The sequence below is a fragment of the Drosophila guanche genome, unplaced genomic scaffold (assembly GCF_900245975.1).
Source record: "Drosophila guanche unplaced genomic scaffold, DGUA_6, whole genome shotgun sequence".
In the NCBI taxonomy this organism is placed as follows: domain Eukaryota; kingdom Metazoa; phylum Arthropoda; class Insecta; order Diptera; family Drosophilidae; genus Drosophila; species Drosophila guanche.
Genome location: NW_022995752.1, coordinates 3323638 through 3338420, shown reverse-complemented (window position 1 = coordinate 3338420; position 14783 = coordinate 3323638). Strand labels below are relative to the sequence as shown.

The 14783-nt window shown below is 40.7% G+C and overlaps 1 protein-coding gene across 1 annotated transcript; it reads left to right on the top strand.

The window, feature by feature from the left end:
• The first annotated feature begins 11131 nt into the window (after positions 1 to 11131).
• On the top strand, positions 11132 to 13066 carry LOC117588152 (protein dimmed). The gene is made up of 2 exons (XM_034279249.1): positions 11132 to 11315; positions 11390 to 13066. Exons 1-2 carry the CDS (start codon positions 11142 to 11144, stop codon positions 12515 to 12517), a joined length of 1302 nt encoding a protein of 433 aa, XP_034135140.1. The 5' UTR covers positions 11132 to 11141; the 3' UTR covers positions 12518 to 13066.
• Positions 13067 to 14783: the final 1717 nt, after the last annotated feature.

Sequence of the window (14783 nt, the reverse complement as noted above, 5' to 3'; positions counted from 1 at the left end):
AGACATACTGCTTCCCCTCTGTTTTCCACTGCCTTCCCACACCGATAAAAAAATTTGTACATTTGGTGTAAATGTAAATAGATTGTTCTCCATTTGTGTGTGCACATGTACATATGTATGTATGTGTCTGTCTCTCTTTTCCGTTGTGTATATGCGAGTGTGTCGATTGGGTGATTAAAGGGCGTCTGGCCAGAGGGGGTAATGCCAGGGGCGTCGCTCATTTGCGGCCTGGTCAAAGCGGCGCCAGTCAGACGAACGGCCCACCCAGCAAACTGAATCTCTCTCTCTCTCTCTTTCTATTTCTCTTGCCTCTCCCACACCCATACTGACGCCCACTCTCTCTTTCTCTCACATCTAATACTCCCACACTCTTTCTCAATTTACGCTGTTCTCTCTTACTCCCACACGCTTTGTCGCTACTTTCCCCTTTATATTCTCCCAAGTCACTCTCTTCACCATTGTCATCCTTGTCGTGTGCGAAAATTAAAATATGCATTGCTGTTTGCCCTCCTCGTGTGCCTCCTCCACAGAGATTTTAGTGTATTATATAAGTATTATGTGCATGTGCTTATGCATGAGTGATGGCCTTGACGCATTGTTTCAGTGTGTGGGAAAAGGAAAGCCCGGAAAAGGGCACAAATCGTATCTCTGGCAGACAGATCATAATACCATATTATTCTTGGGGATTAAAAGTCAATTCTTTCGGCTTTTACGATTGGAATGATTATGGTTTTTGATTAAACCATAAAAACCGATGTATGAAATAACAATTTTGAAGGCAAGAAAGGCAGGCTGCCCTTTCAGGTTTTTGGTTGGGCTCTTAAAATATTTGAAATAACAGTTCACGAAAAGGTACTTCAGAAACTCATAGGAAAGGAAATATCCATAAATATGTACTTACCGGTTAGAAAAATATTTATTAAACATTCAATTAGCGTTTCCAAGTCCTTCAATTAAGCAGCATCTATAATTATATATGAAAATTGAAACTCTCCATAGGTATTTTACTGGCTTCTAAGATTTGCAAAAAGAACCAAGAACCATCAAAGCTTATGTCAGCATTTACATACCTGTTGATAGAATATCCAGAAATCCTAGGGTTACATATTTGACTATCAGCGTTCCAGGTGCTCAAAGGTTTTCAATATTGTTCTAAAAATAGTTCCGAGTCATAGATCTAAAATTAAAACAGCAGCAGTTATGTTGAAAATTAAAGTTAAATGCATATTTAGATATATTAATTATTTAAAAGCCGTTAAGTCCCCTGTAGAAGCTACCTCCATATTTTTAATCACTTAAAAACCATCAAGACTTTAATCTGCATTTACATTCCAAATTCCACCAACAAATTATAATCAAGATATACTTTTAGTCATTTCCCATTCCAATAAAAGACGGATTATATAAATCCTCGGCAGACATTCGCTCATTAACAGGCCTAAGGTCGTGTATCGCTCTTCGACAGTGTGCCACTGACAGACAGAGAGACAGTCGGACGGATAGTCCAGGGCCACATAACAGCCTCATTTGCCATTCATTTGCCATGGCTGAAAAGACACACAAAACTTTTAGCGACTGCAACAGGAGGCCACAAAGCAGAAACGCAGGGACGCAAGGACTCGTAACGCGCCATCAATAACAATTATCCGGTATGTCACTTTTTTCCCGAGGTGCAAATCGCGGGGCCATCAAAGGCAGCCTGCCCAGACGTCATCGACTGTTTCGTCCTGCCCCTCCACAGACTCCCTACTGGCTAGAACATTCCAATTAATAGCGCTTCATTGAACCCTGGCGCTCCTGTAATTTAAATGCTAATTTTTATCAAGTAAAGTAACCTTTTTTATACATCTATTTTTGCTCCTTTTTTGTTTGTCAAGGTGCACCTGCAAGGAATTTCTGTAATTTGTTTAGCAAAAGTTTATGGATTTTCATAATCACAAATCAGGCGGAAGTTAAACTTTGATTACATTAACATTGTAAAGCAGACATTGGTAGACGGCCGACTCTCTGCGGCAGTTCATGACGTATGCGCGATATTTGTACTTGTGTCAAGAGATATGTCGAGATATTTTTAAAAGACTCGCCTTCAACTTTTTAATGACACCAATTAGCAACTGCAGAGAGCCACTGAGGCATACAAAAAGGAGGGGCTATGGCAGCAGCAGCCTTCCCACTAAAAGCCTTCCTTTCACATATGCTGCTGCTGCCTGCCTGCTGACTGATGCCTTTCTGGCTCGTTAAATCAAAATGCTTGCCATAAAATCGCTCGTTTCCCAGCCACAGAGCCGGAGCCATAGCCATAGCCCAACAGAAGAAGAGCCACATGCTGTGTGTAAATAATAATTATTTATACAATTTTTTGTTGTTTTTGTTGCCCCTCTCCAGTGAGTGACGGAGTGAGACTTAACAAGCATTCAAGTTGTTTGGTTAAATACAACTTCTTCGGAAAGAAACTCCTTTGAAATGGCCTTTGGACAGAGATTTAAAGGGTTCTCTCAACCCTTTTGCAGATTTATGGAAATTGAGTAAAAGTGGAAATGTCGAAAGTGTTCAGAGAATGTGGAGGAAAACGGGTGGCTATACTTGTAGATTAAGTATTATTTGATTACACTTACATCTACACCTTAGCGGTGTTTTGTCAAATGTTAAATTGAAGAAATTAAATTAACACAACATTATCTGTCATCTACATCTAGAACACTTCTCACACCAACACGCTTCTTTAGCTTGCCGGGCGGGGCGGGGTTCATTTTTGAAATACACTGGTTTCAATGTGAGCATACAGCAGTCTGTATGCAAAATTTGGTGGCTCTAGCTCTTGAAGTCTCTGAGAACTAGCCGACAAACAAGACGGACGGACGGACAGACGGACAGAAAGATATGGCTCTATCGACTCGGCTATTGAAGCTGATCAAGAATATATATATTTTATGGGATCGGAAACGCTTCCTTCTACAATATACCCTATTTACTCTTCGAGTACCGGGTATAATAAAATATATAGTGGATTTCTTAAACAAAACATTTGCGTACTTTTTGTGAATCTCAATTATGGATTTCCCCATTCAAAGAAATCCCAAATCTCATTTCATATTTCAACTCAATAGAAAATCACTTTAGGAACATACGAAAAATCATCGAAAAAACATCAAAATTCATGCCCATCATCCTCAACTTCTCACACAAAATTTGACCCCAATAAACAGCAAAAAATAGCCCCATTGACACCATCGTATTGCTGCCCCAAAGGACCTTCGGGAAGAGTAAACATTGCTAAGGCCGATTATGTTGGAAAATACTTATTTATTGTAGTGGGCGGAAGCACGACGTCAATCTTCAGGCTTGGCGACTCCATAATAAATGTAAATATGCCAACTGAATGACCAACCAACCTCTGCTCCGGGACCAGCTCCGCACGAGAGAGGAGTAAGGGGTGTTGCGGTGATCAGGACTTGGATGCCTGGAGCAGCTGTCGAGGACTCTCTTTTTTTTGCTGTTGACATTTGACAGGCCGCGTGGGTGGGCCTCCAACCCAGAGGTCAGAGCAAGCACAGCTACAAGTATAAGTCTAGTCCCCACTACCAGAATTTCCTCCCTTTCTATTCAATTTCTGCCTTATAATATTTTCTCTCGTTGTTTTTAGCATTTTTAAAATATCCGCGGGTGCGATTCCCCCACCCCCTGACGAGCCGACGGCTTCGGGGAACTTGTCATGATTAAATTTGAGTCTTAAACGTGTTAAAGTCGATCCTGGAGATCCTGCTTGGCTGCTTAAATATGCCAGTCGTGTGTTTAGGCAGAGAGACCTCTTTTCTGATTGCATTAAAGGCAGCGTTGGCGCCCCCCGGAGGATGGGATTGAATCAAAATTTGCGGTTGCCAGGATTGGTGGTAGATGGTTTGGGAGGAGGGCATTAGAGATTATGTAATAAATTGGTGTATGAAAAATGTGTAAGTATGTTATTTTAATAGGTATTTTTGGGGTGTTTTTTTTTTTTAATTTAAGGAGAGGTTTTTGATGGTCTTAAGCCGCAGTCACACTTTCAATTGGTGGTTTAATTTGTTTAGACCTAAGAATTTATATTTTCCATCTATTAACTCATTCGTTTATTAACAATACTCTTTAATTGTGCTACAAAATAGATTGTACAACAACGACAGCCTTTTCTTTGTGGAATTCGAACTATAAAACAGTCGCCTACCTCTCCTTCTCTTTTTAAATACAATATTTATTAGTGCATTTTGTTTGCGTTGGCTTTTTGTGTGTTGAGTTGCCAATGTCGAGTACAATGATCGGTTTAATATGTTAAGGGTGAAGGGTGAAACCCCGAACCAGAACGCCAGCCCTGAACGCTGGGAAGGCAGACCCTGAACCAACTGTTGATGGGGCAGGGCAGGGCAGCAGACAAAACTCTGGAAGGACATGACACAGCCACAAGGAGGAAGCAGACGCAGGCAGAGACTGCTGCATTCAACTTCTGTTGGATGGGAAATAATCAAAAGGCTCTTTGCCGGTGGAGGACTACTGTAAGCAGCTACCGCCCACGCAATTGCCGCAGCAGGCACGGCCTTCGATTCAGCTCCGAGACTCTGTCTACATTCTGTATACCCTTCAAACATACCTCTACAACGACTTGTGGAGATGTTTGCTATTCAGAAAAGTAAGGTTTTACGACAGTAGAAAAATGTACCTATTCACGCCCTGCAAAAAATACCCAACTGATCCTCTTTCTTTGCTAAATTTCACCATAATTTCCATGGAAATCTACCATAGCTATAATCCATCTTTAGGAGCATCATCAGCTTCGACTCTGAAAAGAAAGCCTTTCCATTTTGTTTTTTTTCCTTCTTTCCTGTTTATTACTTCCACATCTCTACTGTTGGGGGCTACTGCTGCTGCTGCTTCGGGTGGATAGAGCACGACAACGCTCGCGCCCCTTTTGCTGTCGTGTGATTTACATAATGTCCTTGTCGACAGTGTTTCGCCGCTCAACCTCCTATGGTCCTAACCCCGCCGCTGTCGCTTCTGTTGATGCTGCATCGACTTGCCAGTTTAAAAATATTAACTGTCAATTTGTATTTGGCAACACTTGGCTGAAGAGGAATTTGCGGGCAGGACTAGAACAGCACAGTACCACTACTACTGCTGGTCCTGCTGCATTGGGAGTACTGCACTTGAGGCTGAAGTTTACTTCCTTTTATGCCACCAAAGTAGGGGATGATAATGGAAACGGAAAACAGACTTACTCTAAAATTAACATTTGTTGCTTGGGAGTTTAAGAGTGCAAATAAATCCTCAGAAATTAGGTATAACCCGGAAGAGGCATGGAAAATGCAGTAAAATTTCGGTAAACAAAGCTAAATCCTTCTAGTTAGAGAGTAAAATGATTTAAATATTCAATATTTAATTCAATAAAATATCATAAGACTCTTTCTTATCGTGTACAATTTAACAATTTTGTTTTAGAGATTTTTTTAAATTTAATCGCTACAGCGAAATTCGTTGGTTGCAGACGATGAGTCCGCATTGACCAGGTACAAATGTTAGTAAACAACTTTGAACTCAAAAAATAGTTGTTTGCCGAACGAACAAAAAAAATTTGTGTGTTTTAGAGATTAAAATATGAATTTTGTTTGTAAATACTTCAAACCCCTCTATAAAATATTTTTGATCTATCAAAAATTTGTATATTTATATATAATATAATATCTGTTTACTTACTATGCCTTCGCTTTTATTTAATAATATTTCATTATTATTTAGAATTTTACGAATTTTTAAAATATTTCTTTAACGTCCATTTAGTTTCCAATCAATTCTATACATCTATCTATCAAATCTTTTTATCTAGAAATCCTTTCCATGTATTCCTTAATTACCAAATTCCTTCATCCCAATTTCCTTGCCATTATTCTCTTTTACTATATAAATTGTCTTCCATTCTCTTCTTTTACCATCCATAACTTTTTTTATGACAACGCATTCATTTCATTCCATTATCTTTTTACTATCCATAAATTTCACATCTCTATCGCTTCCTGTTACTCCACTATATTTTCCATCAATTACATATTTAAAAAAAAAGCGAAACCCTTTGGGCCACATCAAACAAACGAAAGAGAATAATTCATAATGAAAAACCATACAAAATTCTATAGAAAAAGGGCAACAGGCAGCAGGCAGCAGACGCATGCAACTTTCCAAAAAGCAAAACAAGAAGAACTTTGCTTCGGCAACATTTTATATTATCTGTCGACAATACTCGTAGTTTATCATGAGATAAAACCCAACCGATAAGGACGTAAGCACTGTGATAACAGCAACAGGAACAGGGCTGTAGACAAACAGACGATAATAATAATAACAGTATACAACTCGGGGGCGCTCAATCGGAGTTGGTAACAAAGGAAGGAAGGAGCTGGCCTGTGCTGGGCGACAAGTCCAAGTCGAATGCAGGCCGCACATAGAAAGGGAGAGAAAGAGAGTGGAGTGTGAGTGGGTGAGCTATGGGGCAACATGCGTCAGCGGTACTAATCAGGCACCCACATTCCTACTCTCACACAGAGCCCACACTCCCCTGCAGTTCTGTGCCGCTACCCCCTGCGTCTGGAGTTGTGGGCCCTCAGCACGTGGTGTGTGACATGTCTAGAAACTCCAAAACACAAGCCACCCCGTTGGGCGAAAGAGGGTTGGGTCTGCTTTCCTCTAGCTCTCACTCTGGGATAACGTGTAATGTGATAAGGGCAGCGTTTCAATACCCTACATGTGACAGAAGGAACGAGAAGGGACGTGTGAGAAGCTTCTTACGCGTCACAACTTTTATACCCGGCACTCAGTCCTACATGTCTGGATGCAAAATTTGGTTGCTCTAGCTTTTATGGTCTCTGAGATCCAGGCGCTCAACAAGACGAACGGACAGACAGACATGGCTCAATCGACTCGGCTATTGATGCTGATCAAGAATATATACTTTATGTGGTCGGAAACGTTTCCTTCTGGGTGCAGAAATACAATATACCCTATTTACTCTTCGAGTACCGGGTATAAAAAGGAGAATTCACGATTCATCAGTCCAGCTGCAAGAAGTGGAACCACATTTAACCGAAATGGTTTAATAAATGCAGGAAATTAAACTCCCAAGACTAAAATATTCAAAGTCTATATGTAGGATTAGCCTTTAGAGAGATGAAGGCAGAAAAAAATTATTTTTCTTTTAAATCTTTTTTTTTCTATTTTACTCACTTTCTCAACACCAATCACAGGTATCCCTGTGTCGACCCAACCCTTTATTTATAGGCCTCACTTGTGTGGGGATTCGCCCCAACTGCTTAGAGCAAGAAAAAAATTACAAAACAAAAGCGACGTAATAAAACTCACTCCGAATCGTGGCACTCATTCTTTGAGCCTTTTCAAATGCTCTCCATTCGCCAGTTCGCTTCGCTTCGGGCACTCGGGCAGCCCCACACACCAGGCCCCCCCCCCCCCTGGCGAACCGTTAGACTTGTTGCGTGACTTCGGGAACGCTCGGCCAAGGCTTGTGATTCGCCTTTGGCCGTGGTACTCGGTTCGCCTGTCAACGAGGCAGAGGCAGAGGACGCCTCACTGTTGCAACCATTCCACAAGTGGCCGTCATCCTCATCGCTTCCGCGTTTCCGGTGCTCCACGGCGTGCGTTTCGCTCAGTTTCGGTCCACGGCTCAACGCAATTTGTTCACTGCTCGGATTATTTAGTGCTGAAATTTAAAAAATATTGAAATAATATGATGCAATTTTGAAAAAAGGAAAAGCCATAAATCTAGTTTGTATGTGTGTAAAATATGTGGTTCAAAAAATGCAGCTAATTAAAGTGAAAAGTGTCAAGAGATATTTTTGAAAGATCTGCGGGAAATATTAAGGATCAGTCATAAATATACCACTGGGGTAATACATTTTGAGTGAATGTAAGTTTTAAATTTGACTATTTTTAACTATTTAAATTTGGAAACAACTTTGCATTAAAGAGGAAACTACAAAAATTAATAAAAAAAAAACTAAGAACTAATAAAATAAAAATATTTCAAAATAAAAAGGGATACTACTTAAACTGAATTTAATGAAATTTAAAACAAATATTCAAAATGTACGAAATAAATGTTCCAAATTGTAAAGTACTTATCGGAAATATATTTTGAATTAATTTGCATTCTGCCTTCACAAGTTGTCTGGCGATTGAGAATACTCCCAATATTTTGTAAAATAAAGTTCAAGGAATAATTCATTATTTATTAAGAGGAAGAACTTTCCAAACTTGAAAGTATTCATGGCAAATTATCATTAATCCATTACATCAAACCACATCGATTTTTGGATATCTCTACAAGATATCTAAAATCTTTTTCTGATTTTTATACCCCCTAAAAACATTCTCAATAAAAACCGCCAATAATACAAAATTTGTAACTGAAACCCAAAAGAAAGCGTGCTCTCTTCGTGACATCCTTTGCCATTATTATCCATCAGTTATTCAATCAACCCAAAAGGCATTAAACGTCCTAACCCAATTTTGAGACTGGTGTAATTCTCAATCGCCTTGCAGGCTCGAAGCAGATGTAATTCAATGATATAACCACAATCGAAATACCCCAATACGCTTGTCAAATGCAGTTCCAAACGCCGCTTGCAACCCAAGAGCGCCTCTAATGCCCCCCATACCGGGTCACACAACCCACACAAGAAATGGGTATGCTTTATTTACTAGAAAGCATAATAAATATTACACAAGACCAGGTGCTGACTGACTGGCTGTAGACTACTGGGATGCTGCTGCCGCTGCTGCATTGCTAAGGACCTCAGACCCGACCCCAAGACCTGCAGACCCCGTCAACCGTACCGCCAGACAAAGGAAGCTGCATTTTCAGTGTCAACAGCAGGGGCAAGCAACATGTTGCAAGTATCTGCATTTAAAGCCAAGAACCCTCACCCTACCCCCATTCGATGGCGACAAATCGACGACTCGTTGGACAAACTGTTGCCCTTTCCCCAAGTCTTTTTATAACCGAAAGTCATTATATAACATCAGTGTAACCCTATAACCTTATACGCGGCCTGAGGGCTAGGGGTGCTCCACCCATAATGTGCTAGAGATGGCAGAGGCCCTGTTGCATTTTGAATATGGAATACGAGTGTACGAATTGCAATGACATATCGGAAGTATCAGCAAATATCGCAAGGATTTTAGTGAAATTATAGTTCCACACATAAAAAATTGTAAAAAAGCTTAAAAAATGAGGAACATTTTGAGAAACTTTTTCAAAGATTATCTCGAGACTTTATAGGGAATCCCTATTATAGAAAATTCAATATCAAATGCATATAAATATGATAAAATATCGTCCGAAAATATCGCTTGTTCCGCTCCTCACTTAACGCTGCCTTCACCCGGCTTGGACCACCGCTGTGATATGCATTGTATTGTAGTCATTTCTCTTAACATTTCTTTTAAAGACCCGCCAAACAGGCCACAGTCCATAGTCCGAGAGAGAGAGAGAGAGTGAGAGAAAGCCCAAGGAGCTGTTGTCGTTAAATAATAGCGACACTTTTGTTTCACTCAGCGCCTCAGTGGTGGAAAAGTCGAAGAAAAATGCACCGCAAAGTGCGCGCTTTCTATTACAACAAAGTCCGTGTTTTCCACTAGTACAGTGTCCCCATTCCCCGTGCATCATGTCCTGCCTCTGCTCTATACTCTTTAAATGCTCCACAACAGTACGGGGTTCCGGGTCAAATGCTGGAAAGCCAAGGGGCATAACCATAACAACGACAGAAAGCGCGAAAGCATTTCATCGACACACCATTCCCTTTCCCACCGCACAAGAATCTGTTCTTCTCTCTTTCTCTCGCTATTTTCTTCTTTTTTCAAGTACAATGCAATCTCTTCTCATGCCGACTGACTCTTGACCCCAAGCGCAACAGGATTGGGTGCAGAATAAAAAAACAACAAACGGAAAAATGGAGGGGGAAATCGTCTTATAATTTCTTACTATTTGCTGCCTCGTTGATTAGCGTTGCATGATTGTTCTGGGGGATTATTTGGGGGGTGGCGAAATTCTACGGTTTAGGGACTCTTTCTAAAAATAATTGCCAAAGGAATAACGAGGGAAAAGTGTGTCACATTATCCTTGTGGGAAAACAAAGTAAAGTATTGAATTGAAAATTTATTTCTTTAAGAGTTGCGTGGTGAAAATATTATTAGAATGCGTTTAATACATCCGGAAATTGCGAAAGAAATCAGTTATCCTATAAGGGAGAGTTTTTTTTAGGAGGATAAAAAAATAACGAAATATCAGAATACCATTCAGATATATTAAACACATATTTACATCTCACATACCAAAGCGGATAAAGAATTTTATGTTTCTGTACTTTCAATGTCGCCTAAAATCGATCGTCTTAAACACCAAATAAATTTTAAAACATGTTAAACCCGAAGATCAGACCTTACATCTTTTTGCTATATGCTATTGCTTTATAAAAGAATAACTTTGATCTCAATACAAATGCAGAGAGTGCAATATTTCGGCCTTCAATTGTACAATCATAATTACACAATGTTCTCGATACTCGAACTTTTCCAAAGAAAACTCAAATAACATTTGGACATTCGATTGAATGTGTCACCTAACCTAATTTATGTGTCAAATGGCAGCACGTGTGATGGGTCCAACTTCCATATAGGAAAATATCGATTTGAAGATAACGAATATCACGAATGATTCAAATGTGGTTAGGCGAATGAAATGCTAGATAAAATGTCATAAAACAAACACTGACAGAAAGCTCTGCAATTACGGGGGAGTATTAAAAAGCTGACTAGCAAAAATAACAAAAAACCTGACAGATAATAAAGGAAATGAGGAGATCATAAAGGTATATTGGGGATATAGCACCACCTAAGAAGAAGAAATGAATAGAGGATGTTTTTTTTAAAAGTATTTTTTATAACCAAAGGATAAAAATTGTTTTAAAAACATTTCCAAAGAGTCTTTTCCGTCTTTCAAAAAGAAGATTTCATAATTTGGTCCTTCCCACAGCCCTTCGCCGCTCTCTTAACTCTATTTTTATAACTTACCTGCAATTTGTAGCCCTTTCAAGACACTCCCACGAACCATGGATGCCACACAGCTGACGGAACTGATGAGCAGCCATGACTTCATGCAGCTTCAGCAGCAGTTGCATCACAATAATAACAACTACAACACAGATGGACACAACGGCTTGTCCCCAGAGTCGGCGGAGAGAAGTTCCCGGCCCGTAAGACGTGCCTCGAGACGCACCTCACAGGTAAGCAGACAACGAGCGGATGATCTGTAAAGAGTAACATTGATATTAGTGTGTGTATTCGTTTCCATCTGCAGTTAAGCAATAATACTTATGATCTGGAGATGACAGATTCCAGTTCGCAGAGCGACGATACGAGCGGTGGCGGCGGCAGTAGCAATGGAGGTGGCAGCAGCACCAACAATCCTCAGGGTCATTCCCAGGGAAATCAACGGCCCTCGAGTAGAGGTCGTGGACAGCAGAGCAACGGCGGGTGTCCGTCGAGTCTCACTCCAAACAGTGCCAATTCCAGTTCTTCGAATTCGAACGCCAATCGGCGTCGTAAGGGAGCACTGAATGCCAAGGAGCGGAATCTCAGGCGTCTGGAGTCCAACGAGCGGGAGCGCATGCGAATGCACAGCCTGAACGATGCGTTTCAGTCGTTGCGCGAGGTCATTCCTCACGTGGAGATGGAGCGGCGACTGTCCAAGATTGAGACACTGACGCTGGCCAAGAACTACATCATCAATCTGACGCACATCATACTCTCGAAACGGAACGAGGAGGCAGCTGCAATGGAGCTGAATGGCGGTGCCGTTGGTGGTGTCCTGCTCTCCAGCCTCACGGCGGACACCAGTGTTGGCACGAATGGTGCATCGGCCAATGCCACGGCTGCACTTTGCTTTGAGGATGCTCTGGCCAATGGTGGGGCCTACGATTGTGCTCTTTTGGCCGCTGCCGATGGCACTCTGCTGAATGCAGCTGCCGTTTCGGCCAATCCAGCGATGCAGAGTCTCCAGCCCCAGGCGCTGCACATGCAGCAGACACAGTTGGAGTCAACATCCCATCATCCACAACAGCAGCAACAGCAGCATCACCATCAACAGCAGCAGACGATGCATGGTCATGGCCACATGGGAGCCACAATGATGCTGACCCAACAGCAGCAGCAGCAGCAGCAGCAACAGCCGCAACAGCAGCAGCAGCAACAGCAGCAACAGCCCCAACAGCAGCAGCCGACACTCATCCTGAATGGCTCCACAACGGTGAATGTGGGAGTTGGCGTCGGAGTTGGCGTGGGCGTCGGTGGGGGGGTTGGAATTAATGTCGGAGTGGGCGTTGGGGTGGTGTCCGGCGTCGGCGTCGGCGTCGGTGTGGGTAACAATTCCGGAAACTTTACAGATGTTAATGATAATTTCGATGAACCATTTCGAGAGTTTCTCTAAGTTGGCGGATGATCTATGGAGTATAGAGATAGTAAATATAGAATTTATAGAATTTAGAGAGCAGGAAAAGGCAAACAATTTATTTTCCATTGAGACAAAAGTATCTTAAGAAGTTATTTGATTTGAACGTAAACGATATTTTGCCATAGAAATAGTAAAACTTAGATTTTGGCAGGCAGTACCATGCTTTTCTGAACAATACCTAAATTCTGGATACACTATGAAAGATTCCACCTTTCAAGTATAACTGTACTTCAAGCTGTTCCTTCGTCTACTCAGCATTTGGCTTTTATCTCTTTTAAACCTAAGCTCAACTGTACTTTATGTCTGTTTCATTGAACTATTTCGAAATACATCTATCCACCACTAGTTCTGCTCAAAATACACTTAATCGAAATGGAAAAAACAACTAGAACTCATTCTGATATATCAGCAAGTTATATAGGAGCTAAGAATTAATATACGTACGCAGAATTTAAGTTCAAATAAATACGCATAAAGATACTTACATATATGGAATATTAAAACCCTATAAATACCAAAAACAAAAGGTAAGCCTAGATTATAGGATGTTCAACAGAAGTAGAGTCAATATTGAGTAAAAATATATATTATGCAATTAATCTAAAGTTGTTAAAACATAAGCATTATAATGATAGTAGATTATTATTGAGGCATACTGCAATTGTATATATAGAATGGAAGTAAAAACGGACGGAAGCAAACACCAGATACAGATGACAGGGAGTCGAACTCTCAATGAGTTTCGCTATGTATACACATACATAGTTGTATGTTTGTATAAACATATATATATATATATAATTGTCAGCAATAGCAACAAAAACAAAGCATCAATTAACGTTAACTAGCAGCCCTGGCGCGACTACGGAACGACACGAAGAGAGGACAACGACAACGACAAGGAGGACGACGACGGCAGAGTGACGCGCCAATAAGTTAATTTACCACCCATGATCTTTTTAATGCACTTGAAATTTATCGTACTACGGATGTAATGGTTCCCGGAGCAGGGTAACAAAACAATTAACACACCGAAACGTTGAATGGCACATTGAAATTGGCACACTTCCGATTGTACCCCATGTCCTGCCCTGCCATGGCGCTGTACCTTGAGGACGAACCGAACTGTAGGACTTTCCGGGTGGAACGTCTGCCAGAGCGGGACAACTCTACGCAGCAATGTGGTGACGGCGGCAAACGGTAAACAGTAATAAAATAACGGTGCTCAATGGGTGGCATGTGTCAGTGTGAGTGGAAGTGGGTGTATGCTGTGTGGATGGATGCTTGGGTCTTAGCAATAATTAAGTGAAAAATAGTAGTTAGGGTGAGACGCCGACTCGTTCTCGTGGGTGTGAAAGTTAAGCTTGTTGATTATGTTTGATTAGTCGAGGATTTAGTATTTTGGGTTAGTCGGTAAGCATGCATATGTACATACATATTTACAATACATCTATTTCTAGTGCGCTAGTAAATGGCACAGAAAGAGAAAGAAACTCTAGAAGGGGCATGGGGAATGGGCCATAGAGCAATATGTAATTCGTATTTGGTTAGTTTGTTAGTTAAAGGAGGAGCAGGGGGGGTTGGGGGGCAGGGGGTTTCTACAACGAAATGGCACAAAAGTGTTTTGTTTGTGGACGAGTGTCGAATCTAGTCAAATTCTGTTGCACAAATGAAATACAAATATATTTATATTTGGATAAAACTGCAATATAGATGTTTAGTAAGTATTGTAAATGATTTTCTCCCCCAAACACACACACACACACACCCCAACCAACACATACACAAAATCAAGTCTATTATATATTTATCTCTATATATTTATACACCCACAAAAAATGAGCAAATATTTATGTAACAAAATACTAAACAGAAAACAGCATATTACTCGTATTGTATATACAGTTTAGGAATGGTCTAAGAACGATGAGCATTTGGTGTGTACAAGTAAAGGAGGATCAGTATGGATACGGATACGAATACATCCCTATTGAATGCAAGTGTAAAAATAATGGATGCTAATTCCATTTGATATAACTAGTGTATGTATACTTAGATGCCAAGCAAAGTTGATTGAATAAAGCAAACAAATACATATATCAAAATGTGCGTTTTTTTAATTATTTACCTTTGCAACTCTCATTATCCAACGTGGGAGAGCTATATGAGGTGGTGTTCCTATCAAGGTCGTGCCAAATGATTTATTGCGAGCTGCAAAAATAGTAATCAGCAAACGTTCAGT